This window comes from Cornus florida, unplaced genomic scaffold (assembly GCF_030987335.1).
Source record: "Cornus florida cultivar Cherokee Brave unplaced genomic scaffold, ASM3098733v1 CherokeeBrave_3.0.0_Hap2_Chr03, whole genome shotgun sequence".
In the NCBI taxonomy this organism is placed as follows: domain Eukaryota; kingdom Viridiplantae; phylum Streptophyta; class Magnoliopsida; order Cornales; family Cornaceae; genus Cornus; species Cornus florida.
Genome location: NW_026775573.1, coordinates 16,242,620 through 16,257,162, shown reverse-complemented (window position 1 = coordinate 16,257,162; position 14,543 = coordinate 16,242,620). Strand labels below are relative to the sequence as shown.

Here is a 14,543-nt window from a genome sequence, read left to right as displayed (position 1 = left end):
GGAGGAGGAGAGAGAGAGAGAGATTGGGTTCGTGGATGTTTTGAGGAGAGAGAGATTGGGTTCATGGATGTTTGGATGTTTTGATCCTCGCCAAACATGTTTTGTTCTCATCTTAGAACAAAACATGACAAAACACTTGTTCTGTTTTAGACTAAAACAAAACACTACAAAACACAACGCATTCCAAACGGGGCCTCAGTAATTCAGGTTGCAAGAGAACTTAAAGTATCATTGCACTGTTTTACTTTTTCAGTATATTGGTTTATTTCTCTTTTTCCCAATTGCAGATTATGTAAATTTGAGTGTAATAAATCTTCTATAATTGTGCAAACTGGATTGACCACTCAAAGTTCTTTCTTATGTTATGTTTGAATGAGCTATAATCTTCTTTGAGGCCTGAATTTTGACAATTATAATATTATTGTAGGCTGTGCTGTTGGGAAAAGGACACCTCGCTATCCTGTTTCTTATTCATTTAGAAAATATGATGGGGAAAGCTATGATTCACCTAGTAAAAAAGGATGGAAGTCAGAGGTGGACAAAGTTGCACATGTGGCAGCATTAGCACTAACAGAGGCCTCACAGAGAGGTGGTCCCCTCCAAGTTTCTCACTCTCCATTTAAAACAGAGCGCATGAAACCCTTGCTTCTTCAGAGTCAGGAAAGGATGGTAGTAGTTGCAATATTTTTAATTGTTGCTTTTGTTGCTTCTATGATGTTGTTATTAATTGTGATTACTTGTTCACGTGTGACAGCATTTGAAATCACAGATGGCTAAAGCCAAGCTGCATGATACTGGAATGGATGAAGACTGTTTGGAGAGCAGTTTAAACAGCAGGGGAGCTGAAAATGGAGATTATCCTGGAGATACAAGTGCTTTGATGGATGTTGAAGTTGTTGATACAACAGAAGTCTATCAGAAGGGGAAAAAAGTTTATAGGAAGAGAGAAAATGTTAAAGACATCAGAACCATCCAATTTGATGATGGTCGGGAGGAATGTAGTGGCACTGAAGGTCTTAATGTGAGGGATGCGAAGAGAAACATCAAGGTTACAAATGTGAAAATTGAGCGGTCCTTTTCTCAGTCTAAAAGGAGGAGGGACAAGAAACTTTTTTTTGGAGGTATGTTTAATGGCGCATTATTTCATTGTCTTTTAAGTTTAAATATTCTTTGATCTCTTTATTGTGTCAGGGAAGGGTGGGGGTCTTTGTGTATTTTCAGTTTTAATTTTTGCAAGTTTTTCACTATTAACATCCTTTCATTTCCACAAAGTCTCAAGAGGATAATATTTGCCTTCACACCAGTAAGGAGGAACCTCCTCTAGGCCACTGGTGTGGTATAATAATAGGATGACAAGCCTTCTCCTTGAATTTAAATATGTAAAAACAAAAAAAGAAAAAAAGCCTCAAATTTCTCATTATTATTGTCCCACAGTTTGGAGGTGGCTCCTTCTTACTGGTAAGGAGGCAAGTATTGTCCATCCCAATATCAGATTTCTCTATTGACGGTTCATTATGTGAAGTTGCGAGTTAAAACAAAAAAAAACCTTTGTTTATATGGTAGAATGAAAATTTTGTGTTTACATTTTGCATTTTGTAGAAGACTGGAATTGTCTAATTTTCTTTTCATATGTGACTGAAGCTCTTGAATGGCTGATTACCCGTGTGGGATATGGGAATGAGGTCTTACATGGATTCTAGAAGCAATGAGTAGGAAACATATTAAGTAACAAAATAATTGCAGTTGGAGAACCTTAATGTGGAATAATTTCACATAATTATAGGAAAATATTGGGAAACAAGTTTCCTGGATGTTTCAGAAGAATTTTATTTTTAATAGATAAACTTGTGTTTGTTGAGCATATCCGTTCATTGAAAAGTTTTAAATTTAAAATGGTTTACCAGAACTTTCTAAATGGATATTCACTATTTTCCGAAAGCTGTTTGCTCATGATGCAGATTTTCTGTTTAAGAAAGAAATTTTGTTGTAATTTTTGTATGATCGAGACTCATTCTTTCCTGTGACTCTTTTTCATGTAGATGAAAGCGCTGCCTTGGATGCCTTGCAAACATTGGCGGATCTATCTCTGATGATGCCAGCATCGACAATAGAATCTGGTAAATTGATGCTCTACTAGTTTTATCTCTCTTATCTCTTTCTCTCTATGTGTGTGCGCGCGCTTGTGTTCATAAAAAAAATGTATGCGCGTGTACCAATATGCATATAAGTATAATACATGTCTTTCTGTTTTTGTATATATTGTAATTTCAACTACGAGTTATGGTTTTGTCAATGTTATTCAGTGTGACTTGAAATTTGTTTGTTTCTTGTGATCTAATGTTAAAATTCAGGGCATGACAAAGAACTCTATATGCTTGTTTACATTGCATTGTTTCATGGTTTCAGATTTCAATAATTTTTCTTTTTTCTGATATACTGGGGCGGAGGGAGGGGGGGACTTCCCAATTTTTTTTGAAACCTCTGTTAATAATACATAATTTAGGTTATTAATTGTAATTATAGTAGGAAAATTAAAGCTGGCCCCCCCTAAATTTTTTTGAAATTTGTTTTAATAGTATATATATATTTATGGTATTAATTGTGGTTTTAGGTAGAAAAATTAAATAAATAATTGTAATTCTTTTCATTTTTTCTTCTCATATTGTACATAAACATGTTTTTAAAAGTATACATTACAAAGAGGGTGGAAATTTTTTTTTGGCCCCCCCAATTAAACATTCCTGGCTCCGCCCCTGGATATACAGTTGATGTTTTGAAGGCAGGGAATTATCTTAGCCCTTGAAAAGCTGAGGAATAATGATTAATCATAAACGAAGGAATGGTTACGACAAATGAAGTGAACCAAGAACAAAACAAGAATCGCGACTGAAAGGTAAACACGCCACACACGAAGAACACAAAGATTTACGTGGTTTGACACAAGTTGTGCCCACGTTCACGGTGAAAATTCAGTGAAAGATTTTACGATGCAAAAATCAGGACATTAGAAGTTTCAACCCGAAACCCTAACTTTCGCTCTCACTCTCTTTTCTTTGACCTTTAGTGTTTCTCTCTATCCCACTCCAAACCCTTAATGCTCTTATATTTTGGGCTACAAGAGAGTACTAAATAGAGTCCATGATCCGCAAGCAGAAAACGAGTTAAAGAATTTTCCTCGGGGCTGATGCCCCCGAAACCCTTTTCTGGTCAACTGGGTCGAGCTGAAACAAAATTCGGGTCACAACATCACACAATGTTTTCCAAAGAAACTATGATCAACCTTCCTGTGATGGCTTTGGGACAATTTTTTTTTTTGACAAGAAACAATTGAAGCAAGCATACAGTAGAAATGCACTGTTGTCCATTTGAAATATCAAACATATAATTATAAAAACGAAGGAAATCTTCCTATCTTATGTTGATGCAGGAAAAAGCCATGCTCTAAGTATCACAAAGTCAGGACATGGACGTGATATGACATGGATATCTGACACTTCAAATTATTAAAAAGTAGATATGAAGGAAATGTTCTATTATACATGACAACTAAAAAACTTTATGACATGAAATGTTCTATTATATATGACAACTAAAAAACTTTATGACAGGAAATGTTCTATTACACATGACAACTAAAAAACTTTATGACGAAGGAAATATTCTATCATATACAACAACTAAAATTCTTTTTGTAATTTTCTAATTTCTATACTAGGAATTTCATAATATGAACATGGAGTTTATGCAGATATCAAATAAACTTTCAACACGCACACACACAATGTAGCAATAAATGTCATTATTTCAAGCACTTAGCCAACACATCCCTAGCAAGACACATCCTGAACACTTGGTTCACACATTCTAAACACTCCAAGGCTCCAAGCACAAGTTTTATATAACACAAATACATCCAAGAGTAGTCAGCTTGAATAATCACAATATGAACTCTCCTTAAAGAAAAATTAAAGTTGTACACATGGTTTCAAGCATGCAATAAATTTTCATATATATAGGATAATAAATTGTGATGATAAAGTAGGAAAGTAGTGATATATATAATATAATACTCTTTTCGCATTCCAATAGCTTCATCTGCTAAATTATGTAACTCTTAACATATAAGTAAATTTTAAAATTAATTAAATTTCTATATTTGTATTATTCAATAAACACATAAAAGAAATATATAGCCGTATCCACACCGTGTCCATGTCCTACTCCTTTAGGATTTTATGTGTTGCGTATCCATGTATCAGGTCCATGTCCCATGTTTTTGCTTGTGCTACTTAGTTGGTAATTTACTCCAACAACAGCTTTCTTACTCTAGCTAACAGCTTGTGGGATTCGGTTGGTGATTAAATCTATTGTAAATACTCCTTTCAACTTTGATATTACGAATTATGGGCAATGCGTGATATTCTTTTTGTTCATAGGGCCACCTAGGGTGGTTTGTCCTCTCATGGAGATTTGTGAGTTTGTCCTCTAATAAGACCCACCTTAGGTGGTCCAGTGTCTCATGGAGATTCATTATTCTTCTTTGGCAGTATCTTTATGTCTAGTCGTGTATTGTTGCTGATTGTTCCACTCTTCTCTTTAATGGAGGAGGCTTTGAATTTATTTGAGTGATGAAACTTAAAATCATGTTGTATGTCAACCTAATATGTGGGTTTTAAATTGCATTCTGGAGTTGTTTTCGCGCATGATGTTTGGGTATGCAATTTATACTATTGTTTTTAATTCATTTTATTTTTTGGGTTAAGAATCCTCTGAGCAGTTGAACGAGGAAAATCCAACTCTTGATGTAGCTGATAGGTCTAGTGTGCCCGAAGCTATGCCTGGGAGCCATGGAAAAGACGAAACCAAACTGTTGGGTGTTAGAGAAAAAGCCTTCTATGCATTTTCTGGAGCTGAGGCTTCTATGTCTGGAAAATCTAAACTTGGAAGGGACTCTGCAGTCATTGCTAATTCTCTTTCTGAAGGAGAACAGCAACCTCAGTCCAGCAGTAAAGTGTGGAAACGAAAACACAAATTCTCCTCTTTGAAGGTTTGTAGAGATTAGAACTCTATTAAATGGAATCTTCTTTAGGTGTTTGGTTTTATTATTTGTTTGTTCTTTTTTTTTTTTTTTTTAATTTATATATATATATATATATATATATATATATATATATTTATCTTTTCTCCCCATTGCTCTTTTTATGGGCATAATTTTTTTTCTTCATGGATTGATCTAATGGTCACACCAACTTCTCATACGATCTGTAGATCTAAAATTTGAAGCTCGTACAATTCTTATTTAAATGAACCTTTGGAGATTGCATTGTTAAATGTTTCTGTAGAAGCAAATAGTTTTTTGTTCCTGAAAACAAGTATTTTAATCTCCAAGTGTCTTGCATAAGTCTTCTTCTTCTTCTTCGTACTATGGATTCATGGATTTCGATATTTACATATGAGACATTGTGCTGCTATTGGAGTATTTAAGGTAGGAGGTGAATGACATCTTTAATTTTTACCCTTTTCCCTTTTGGCAATTAGATTTTAGAATCATCACTCTCTTTGAGGGTTAAATAGGTTCTGTAGTTTCCATGTTGATTCACATTTCTTTGTTTCCTATGCAAATGTTTCTCAGGCCTTTTCTAAAGAGGATGAAAATTCTGTCTTCAAAGCTAAACGTACTGGTCAAAATTTTGCTCCTTCAAAACAATTGAAATCATTCAAAACTGCAGAATGTTCTTCAAATAGTGATCAGCAATCAGGGATCGATTTGGCAGTATCAACTGCGGAGGCTCCTGCTAGAAGCCAGGTCAACTCTCTAACCAAACAAAGAAGTAGGCGTAAGATGGATCCAAAGAGAATGTCAATCCAAGACGGCATGATGTCCCGTGAAATTATTTCAAAAGATTTGCCTAATAAATACTCTACTTCACTCAAGGAGGGAGTATTCTATCGGAAGGTTATATCATCCTCTGTATATTAATCAGTTTTCCTAGAATGTGAATCTATATTAAACCTCATATTGAATTTGCAGGATATGCTTTCTTGTTGTCTCTCATCGTACATGGTTCGGAGGTGGTGCACGTTTGAGTGGTTCTATAATGCAATCGATTACCCTTGGTTTGCTAAAAGGGAGTTTGTGGAATACTTGGATCATGTTGGACTTGGACATATTCCTAGACTAACTCGTGTCGAGTGGGGTGTCATTAGAAGGTACCAGTTTGTTGACTCTGTAATTATCATTGTTCATAACAGATCTTATTAATATTTATTTCCTTATCCATTTAGCTCCCTTGGCAAACCTCGGAGATTTTCTGAACAGTTTTTGCGTGAGGAAAAGGAGAAGCTTTTGCAGTACCGGACATCTGTTAGAAAACATTATACTGAACTTCGAACTGGTATTGGGGACGGACTACCAACAGATTTAGCACGACCATTATCTGTTGGACAACGAGTAATTGCACTTCATCCCAAATCAAGAGAAGTTCACAATGGAAGTGTGCTCACCGTTGATCGTAACAAGTGCAGGGTTCAGTTTGACCTTCCAGAGTTAGGGGTTGAATTTGTGATGGTGATGCATTCTTTACAAAATTATTCTGGTCATTCTTTTGTCTTTTTTATTTTCCCATATTGCCCTGTCCAGAAGATGTTCTCAATTTGCACCATTCTAGCACCAGGACAAGTAAAACAGATTAAATGCAATATTTCTAATGGACATTTCATGTCTCCTTTAGTAATGTTAAACATTACCTATATTTCGCAGACTTTCTTACTTTTCTCAAACTTATCACCATTACTTATTTATTCTAAAACCATATAATTGTTGAGACGCTTATGAGTTGCTCATTTGTTGAACTTCCCCATTGCTTCTGCTGCACTGATTGCTGATTGCTGACCTTATAGTAATTCAACCTGATATGTATAATTTTGATCAGATTTGGCAAGTTGTCTTGCTATAAAGTTACAATTTTTTATGATGGTACTCCCATATTAACAATTACAGTAAAGTACTGCTGCTTTGCTTGCTACTTACCATATTAATTAATTATATTTTGTTAAAAAAGGTTTCAGTTTGAGAACCTGTGGACTTACCACTCTCTCTCTCTCCAGTTGCCATGGTTATTAACACGGTGTCATTAGTAGTTTACCTAATCATTTCTTTCCTTTTCTAAACTACTACTTTTTTCTTCCCATTTTGTTAAAAGATATAGAAAATATAAAATAAAAAAATTAAATAAATAAGCAGTGTTCTTTTATTCAAAATGCCTCGTGATGTTCAGCCAAATTTATGCTTCTGTAATTGCCCCCTCGCCCTCCCTCTTCTCTTTCTTCCACCAAAATGATGCACTGTCTGCAATTTTAACTTTTATTTGATGTTGGTCAGGCATTGGTATCAAATTATTATTCCATATAAGAACTATCTACCGCTTCCCATTGGAGTGACAGTGGATTATTGATCTTTAATTGCAGGATATTGATTGCATGCCTTTGAATCCATTGGAAAATATGCCAGAAGCTCTAAGGAAACAGCACATTGCATTTGACAAATTTGTCATCGAATCAAGAGGATCAAAAGCTGGACAATCAAATATTGGTGGCCCTATGGTTTTTGCTCCTATTGGGCATCTGGATAATGCATGCAGTCCTATGCATACTGTGAAAAAGGAGAAGGTTGGTATTCGTATAAGGCTATAACCATTGAAATTTTCTAATTCCAAAACTCATAATTCAATTTATTGCAATCCACTTTCCAGTACGGACTTCTTTTATTGTTGGTGTTTGTCTCATTATGACAAGAATATCTTATTTTTACCTTGTGTCTGTTTTTACTTTTTTAGGTTGTATTTATAATTGTTAGAACTTTTTTTTCCCCCTTGGCAATGATTAGAACCTTCACCAGTTGAACCTGTTAAATTTGATGACCAGAAAGCATGCATACAAGCTTTGCGTTATAATGGATGCAACAGTTTTGTGGATATTGACTGTAGGTGTTTGGACTGTGAAAATGAAGAATTAGGCATTTAGTTGAGTTTGTTAACTAGTAGTGTATGGACAACTGTAGTTTTAATGGATTGTTTTTTTTTTTTTTTATAAGTAAAATTTATTGAAAGACGCTCCAAGGGGTAGCGGAACCCAAAGGACAACACAAGGCTAAATAGCGCCTCAAGCCTTCAAAGAGGCCAAAAAAACAATGATCTCCTCAATAGATCTATAATCTCTCCCAAAAAACCCAACAAAAAAGAGTGGAAATAATAGAAAACTTAAGCATAGCAATCGGCTTCTCCTTTCCATCAAAATATCTTTGATTCTGCTCGAGCCAAATGCACCACCAAATACAAAGAGGCGTAGCCCTCCAAGCATCCTGAATGAGGGCCCCCACTGAAAAACCTCTTCAAGCCTCAATCAGCCCTCTGGAAGAACAAGGCATGACCCAAGGGATCCCAAACAAGCCAAGCATCAAATCCCAACAATCCCTGGCCATAACACAATGTAACATATATATATATATATACACACACTTCTCATTTGTTTAGGTAGAGTGGAATATTTTATGTCTCTTCATCAAAATTTTAGTTTCTCTTCAGTCATTTTTAATGAATATTGATTCTCTTTGGTGGGTGACAATGTTATTAGTAAAGAAGGAACATAGATTACAAGCTGGGGAGTTAGGTGATTTGATAATGATGGGGAAATTATAAGTCTGTCAAATGGAAACTAGGACACATAGTTCCACACCAACTTGATGGATATTCCTTAAAGAAGCAGGCACTTTTAAGGAGTCATGTCCATGTAGGACACGTGCTGAATATGATACTTCTTGGACACATCTTAAACATGTCTATAATATAAGGATAATTTTTTTAATTTCATAGAGCCATCAATGTCATATATTATTGAAGATTTTCTTCCACTGATTCCTCCATCAAATCTTCAATACTCCCCCTCAAGTTGGAGCATGAATTCCCAACTTGTCATTGAGATGACGAGTAACAACAAGTGTGAATGATGAAGAGAGAAGAGAGAAGACGAAGAATAATGCTACCGAACACACCGACAGCCCAAACAAGTCAACAAAAAACTGCCGGAGAAACGGCAAAGGCGAGGACAATACTACCGAACACACCGGCAGCCCAAACAAGTTGATAGAAACTGCCGGAGGCACGGCAAAGACGAAAAGAATGCTACTGAACACATCGGTAGCCCAAACGAGTCAATAAAAACTGCCGGAGACACGGCAAAGGCGAAGAACATTAATGCCGAACAAACCAGCAGCCCAAACAAGTCACAAATAGCACCGAGAAATCCTTAGCAACGTTTCAGATGCTAAGGGAATACCCCAAAATAGGGGTCCGAACATAGGAAGAGAAATTAGGCTCTGACACCATGTTGTAAAGCATAAAACGGAAGCGAAGAGATAAATAAAACAAGTAGAACACACATATATTACGTGGTTCAGCCATTAGGGCCTACATCCACGGCACAAAGAGCCCAAAGGGCTACATCACTTTTATAATACTCTCTCAATTCATACACAATACAATGGTGGAGGCTCCTTTATATAGGAGAAAAAGTTATGAGAATGGAAAGAATTAGAAAATAGGAAACAAGGAGGATTTTTCTCCACTAATTCCTCTAGTAACACCATATCTTCAATATATATATATTGTGTTCTTAGAATGTCTTTGTTATGGTAATATGAAAATTTGTAACCCAATCAATCAAAATAATCAATAATCACCCATAACTTATGGGTGATTATTGATTATTTTGATTCATGGGTTACAAATTTTCATATTACGCTTACCGAGTAAAATTCACTTATTCTAAAGTAATGTTTGTCATATATACTATAATTATATATAAACATATACTTTTTCGTTGTCGTATCTTTGTTGTTTCCATGCTCTAGTTTTTAAAGATTTGTGGTGCGTTACTGCTGATTGTCCGCTTATGTCGTGTCTTAACCGGTGTTCATGCTTCAATTAACTCCCACTCATAACTTTAGGCTTATGAAAACCTGTAAAAAATAGATATTCTGTTTTGGTAGTCTCCTCTTCTTTCTATTCTGGTTCCATTATGATCAATGCACACTCTTATAATCATTTGTCCAGATTACCCAGAAAACTACCTTGTACTTTAAACAAAAGCTTTCATTTTCTTTGAAAAATGAAGAGAGATGAGTAGTATTCCTTAGATGGTAATCTTAAGCTATCTTGCAGTCAAACAGTCTTCAAATGAATATAAGTTTGAAGTTGTTCTTAAATTGTTTTAATTAAAATTTAAGTTCTATGTGGATGTGGTGTGATGGCCCAGTGGTAGTGCACGTGTTGCTTGTGGCCAACGGTCCAGTTTCAAATCCCCACTCCATCAGTAAATAACTATTTAATTAAATTATTTAACTTATCAAAAAAAAAAAAAAAAAATTTTAAGTTCTGTGCTTTTCTTGAATCTCCTCCATGCTTCCATACCTCTCTCCAAAGTCTTAATTCCTTCTCTTTCAGGTTACCACTCTCCTAAGATCCTAAAGTTTGGGGATTTTATGCCAAAGGGAGATAACTCCTTCGGCACTCTCCAGTTACCAATAATACTGGCGTGTGCAAAAAGGTGAAAACACAAGAAAAAGGAAAATGACCAGAGTAAACCTATATAATTGGTGGTTGCTGTATGCATCATACTAATTGGATTTGTTCTCACTTCTCTGGAACAAGTCATTTCTGTTTGCCTCTGTCAGTGTTTTGTCCAGGCAAGAACTTTGACTGTATGAGGTGCCCTTTGATTTGTACATGCTTCTCTCAGGTTAAACTTGCCGTACCATTGGGGGTGAGGTGGCATATTTGCTGTGAAAGCACATCTACTTTGAGGAGATATTATTTTTTCCTTTTGTCCATATTGGATCTGTAGATGGTTGAATCAGTATAGAATTGGACACTTTTATGTCCAAGTCTAAAAACACGGTACTAAGAAATCTTTTTTGCACAGCTGCCACACAAGAAACTAAATAACACAAAACTATAAGCAATTTTCTCTAAATTTAGGAATAATCATGAGAGTACTTGTGGTAAGTTTTTTACTGACATTGATCAGAAATTAAAATAAAACACTTGAAACTTACATTTGTTGTTCTAACTTAAATCCAAACATATAATGTTTTCTCCAGAGAACATAGATTAAAATATAATATATTAAACTTAATATTTTGTTGTTTTGAATTTATTCTGAACATTTAAGTTTTTGTGTAGGTCGACACAAACCATGCCACGTCACGAGCTATAGCAGCAGCGGTTGACATTGTTAGTGCACAGCAAGCAGCATACAGTCAGCCTTCTATGGTGGCACATATCCATGCAAGGGAAGTTGATGTATGTTCTCTTTCTGATCTGATTTGTGCTTTAGGTGAAAAGGCCACAGTTTGGTGTTTATGCAATTGGTCTGTGTGTGTGTGTGTAAACGCCAGCTTGATGTTAAGGAATAGTTTGAATGAGGCTTGGATGGTTGTGATGGTAATGGTCCATCACAACCCTTATATTTTCTTAATGTTTTTTAGCTCTTTCTTTCTATTATATTTTCTTACAATTATTTTATTGTGTCCATAAATTTAGGTTTTTTGTTCTTTAATGAATAAATGTGTATCCTGTATGCGTTTGATTCTGATTTCCTTTGTTTATTTATTTTTTACTTCATGTCTATCATCTCTTTTCTGCTTGAGCTTCAATAATGTACCAAGTTCAAGAGGATTAAGGATGCCATAGGCATTGCATAATGATTGGTTGGATAGGATGTGCTGAATATTTTAGCTACATTTACACCTTTCAAGAAGACAAGAATTATCTTTACGAGATTTTTTAAACAAAAATTAATTATTTATTAAATATGCAAGTGACCAGACTTGTGGTTCCGTGAACCATGTTCTTCAGAGTTTATTAAAATACCATTCTTATGTTCACCTTGCAGGTTTCTTCTGCTACGCTTAAACTAAGGAAACATAACACTTATTCCGCTTCCCGAACTCCTTGGCTGAAGCCTCCAGCCGTTTCAAGTGGCCCTGACCACTGTTCAAGTAATTATCAGGAGTCAGGATCTAATGTGGTTGAAATTGTAAAAGATTCAAGATGTAAAGCTCATACAATGGTAGATACTGCTCTTAAGGTACATGACTCAGACTTCTGCTCTCTCTCTCTCTCTCTCTCTCTCTCTCTCTCTCTCTCTCTCTAAATTTACTCAGCTTAAGTATCTACTTCTGGTAACTTCTGCACTATTGCTGCACCTCTTTCTGGATATCTAGTTTTTCTACCTACCATTATGTATTTTGAAAAATATAAGTTAGCATTTTGTGCTATGTATCCTTATCTTGGGATCCAAGGGTTTTTACTTTTAAAAGCATTTGGGTGGGCTATTAGTGTAAAATTTGTTGATTATCACATCATCTGACCAGTTGATGAGTTTTGTCTCATTATAATAATTGTTAAGTTGTGATTGTTTTTGTTGTTGTTATCCAAAAGGAAGCATGGTACTGGGATAGTAGGATCCCTCCATTATGCTGTTTTTTTGAACTTTCTGGGTTTTGGGAGTTGGTAATATTGCAGTTATAGGGCACATATTTTAGTTATTTATATTAAACAGGGTTGGTTTGACTTGAAAGTCCCGTAGCTTCATTATAAGGCTATGCCGGGGAATTTGGCATGAAGGGCTACTTTGGCTGAGGGCGACATGCTTCTTTCTTTTTTCATGGAAGTCACTATTTTATTGCTCGGTTTGGGATGTGTAGGCTAGCCAATCATCCAGATCGCTCTCAATGGATTTAGTCCTATGTGTAGCTTACGAATACAAAGCTGGTTGATCATCCATGAATTTTGGCAATTTCCCCATTGTAATTGCAAATAATCATTTTCTCAAACATTGTGGTCGTCAGTCGTCTAATTGATGGCTGGACAGACAATAAACCAAAAAGTTATACCGATGACGCAACTATATGATCACTTGTTTAACCGTGAGACATGTATTTGTTGTCCATATAAATTATTCATGTTACACTGATTGATTTTGTGAATTATGAACCAGAAGTCATCTAGCTATTGTTATAGTAGAGTGTAGATTGATGTTGTTGATTATCCATCACGATATATTTGTTTGTATATGTACTTCAAATGTGAAACATGTTTAGCTTGCACTTAATGTCAATAAATATTTCAGGCAATGTCGTCAATGAAAGAAGGGGAAGATGCTTTCACAAGGATTGGAGAGGTTTTGGATTCTTTAAATAAACGAAACCTCTCACTGAATCGTTGGTCATCGGTGGTGAAATCCCCTGAACAATTTAATAGTGGCGTGGTTAATCAACCTCAATTGACTTCTTCCAAGTCGGAGCTACCATTGATGGGTCATTTATCTGGTCCCAAGGGGCCTAGTGATTCAGACAGGGTTGAAGCTCAAATTCCATCAGAGCTTATCACTTCATGTGTCGCTACTTTGCTGATGGTACAGGTAAATTTGAGTCCTAAAGCAAACTATTCTTCGATGTTAAACTTATGAACATCCACGCTTGATATTAAGTATTTTGTTTTATATTCATACACACATACATACATAAATACATATTTTCCCCCTTCATTAAGTCCAACATCTGTTATGCTTGAAACTTCAATCTAAACTGCATTCTTTCTTGCTGAAGCATTTGTTTGACTTCGATGCCCAAAGAATACCATCTAAATTGTTCTCTCATTGCCACCAAATAGAGTTACCACCACTACCTAACAAACACACATTATGGGTTTTCCTTTCCTGTTTCTTTGGCCGGACACCACTCGTTCATCTTATTCTGCTCATTGGCCGATCAGCTTTAACCTGTGCTGTATCTGATGTTAGATCACAATAGCCTATGATGTCCTCTGTCTCGTCATTTTATCTTCACGTATGCTTATATCTTCATTCATTGCTTTACATGGCACATGCCCCGCCATTTCTTTTCTTTTGCGGTTACTTAAATTTGCAACTACTTGTGATCATCAAGTCCATTGCCTATGTGCAAACTTTTGCACTTACATTGTTTTACGCACTACCTTATGCCACTGTTAATTGTCTCATCTTTTTCGGCATAAGACATGGCGAAATTTGATTTACATCACTTTCTTGAAATTTGCAGATGTGCACTGAACGACAGTATCCGCCAGCTGATGTGGCGCAGATGCTGGACTTTGCTGTTACAAGCTTGCATCCATGCTGCCCTCAGAACCTTCCGATTTACAGAGAACTACAGATGTGCATGGGAAGAATTAAAACGCAGATATTAGCACTAATGCCAACTTAAATGCTCTCTCTGCTTGTTCAAATCGGAAAATCCCTGTATCTATTTTCAGTTTCCAGATAGTTTTCTGTACCTTTTTCTTTTTATTTCTACCATATCCTGTGGTGATGGACTCTTCCAAGAGTTACGGTATCAAAAATGAATCTTCTTTCATCAAGAGTATCCTTTGCATCTCTTTTCTTAATCCTTGTTTTAATAAACGTATATTAACATGAGATCATCACAAATCCTAGAAGGAAAAAGG

At 35.7% G+C, this 14,543-nt stretch overlaps 1 protein-coding gene across 3 annotated transcripts in view; it reads left to right on the top strand.

The window, feature by feature from the left end:
• The window catches only part of LOC132299683 (protein ALWAYS EARLY 3), a 35,465-nt gene extending 21,009 nt beyond the window's left edge, over window positions 1–14,456 (top strand). For all 3 annotated transcript variants that reach the window (XM_059796445.1, XM_059796446.1, XM_059796447.1), the window contains 12 exons: window positions 428–669; window positions 755–1,121; window positions 2,040–2,117; window positions 4,764–5,047; window positions 5,633–5,956; window positions 6,032–6,210; window positions 6,286–6,568; window positions 7,468–7,668; window positions 11,238–11,357; window positions 11,950–12,144; window positions 13,189–13,479; window positions 14,138–14,456. In XM_059796445.1, coding sequence (XP_059652428.1) covers window positions 428–669; window positions 755–1,121; window positions 2,040–2,117; window positions 4,764–5,047; window positions 5,633–5,956; window positions 6,032–6,210; window positions 6,286–6,568; window positions 7,468–7,668; window positions 11,238–11,357; window positions 11,950–12,144; window positions 13,189–13,479; window positions 14,138–14,302 — 2,729 coding nt within the window. In that variant the 3' untranslated portion in view covers window positions 14,303–14,456. The remainder of the gene's footprint in view (window positions 1–427; window positions 670–754; window positions 1,122–2,039; window positions 2,118–4,763; window positions 5,048–5,632; window positions 5,957–6,031; window positions 6,211–6,285; window positions 6,569–7,467; window positions 7,669–11,237; window positions 11,358–11,949; window positions 12,145–13,188; window positions 13,480–14,137) is intronic.
• Window positions 14,457–14,543: the final 87 nt, after the last annotated feature.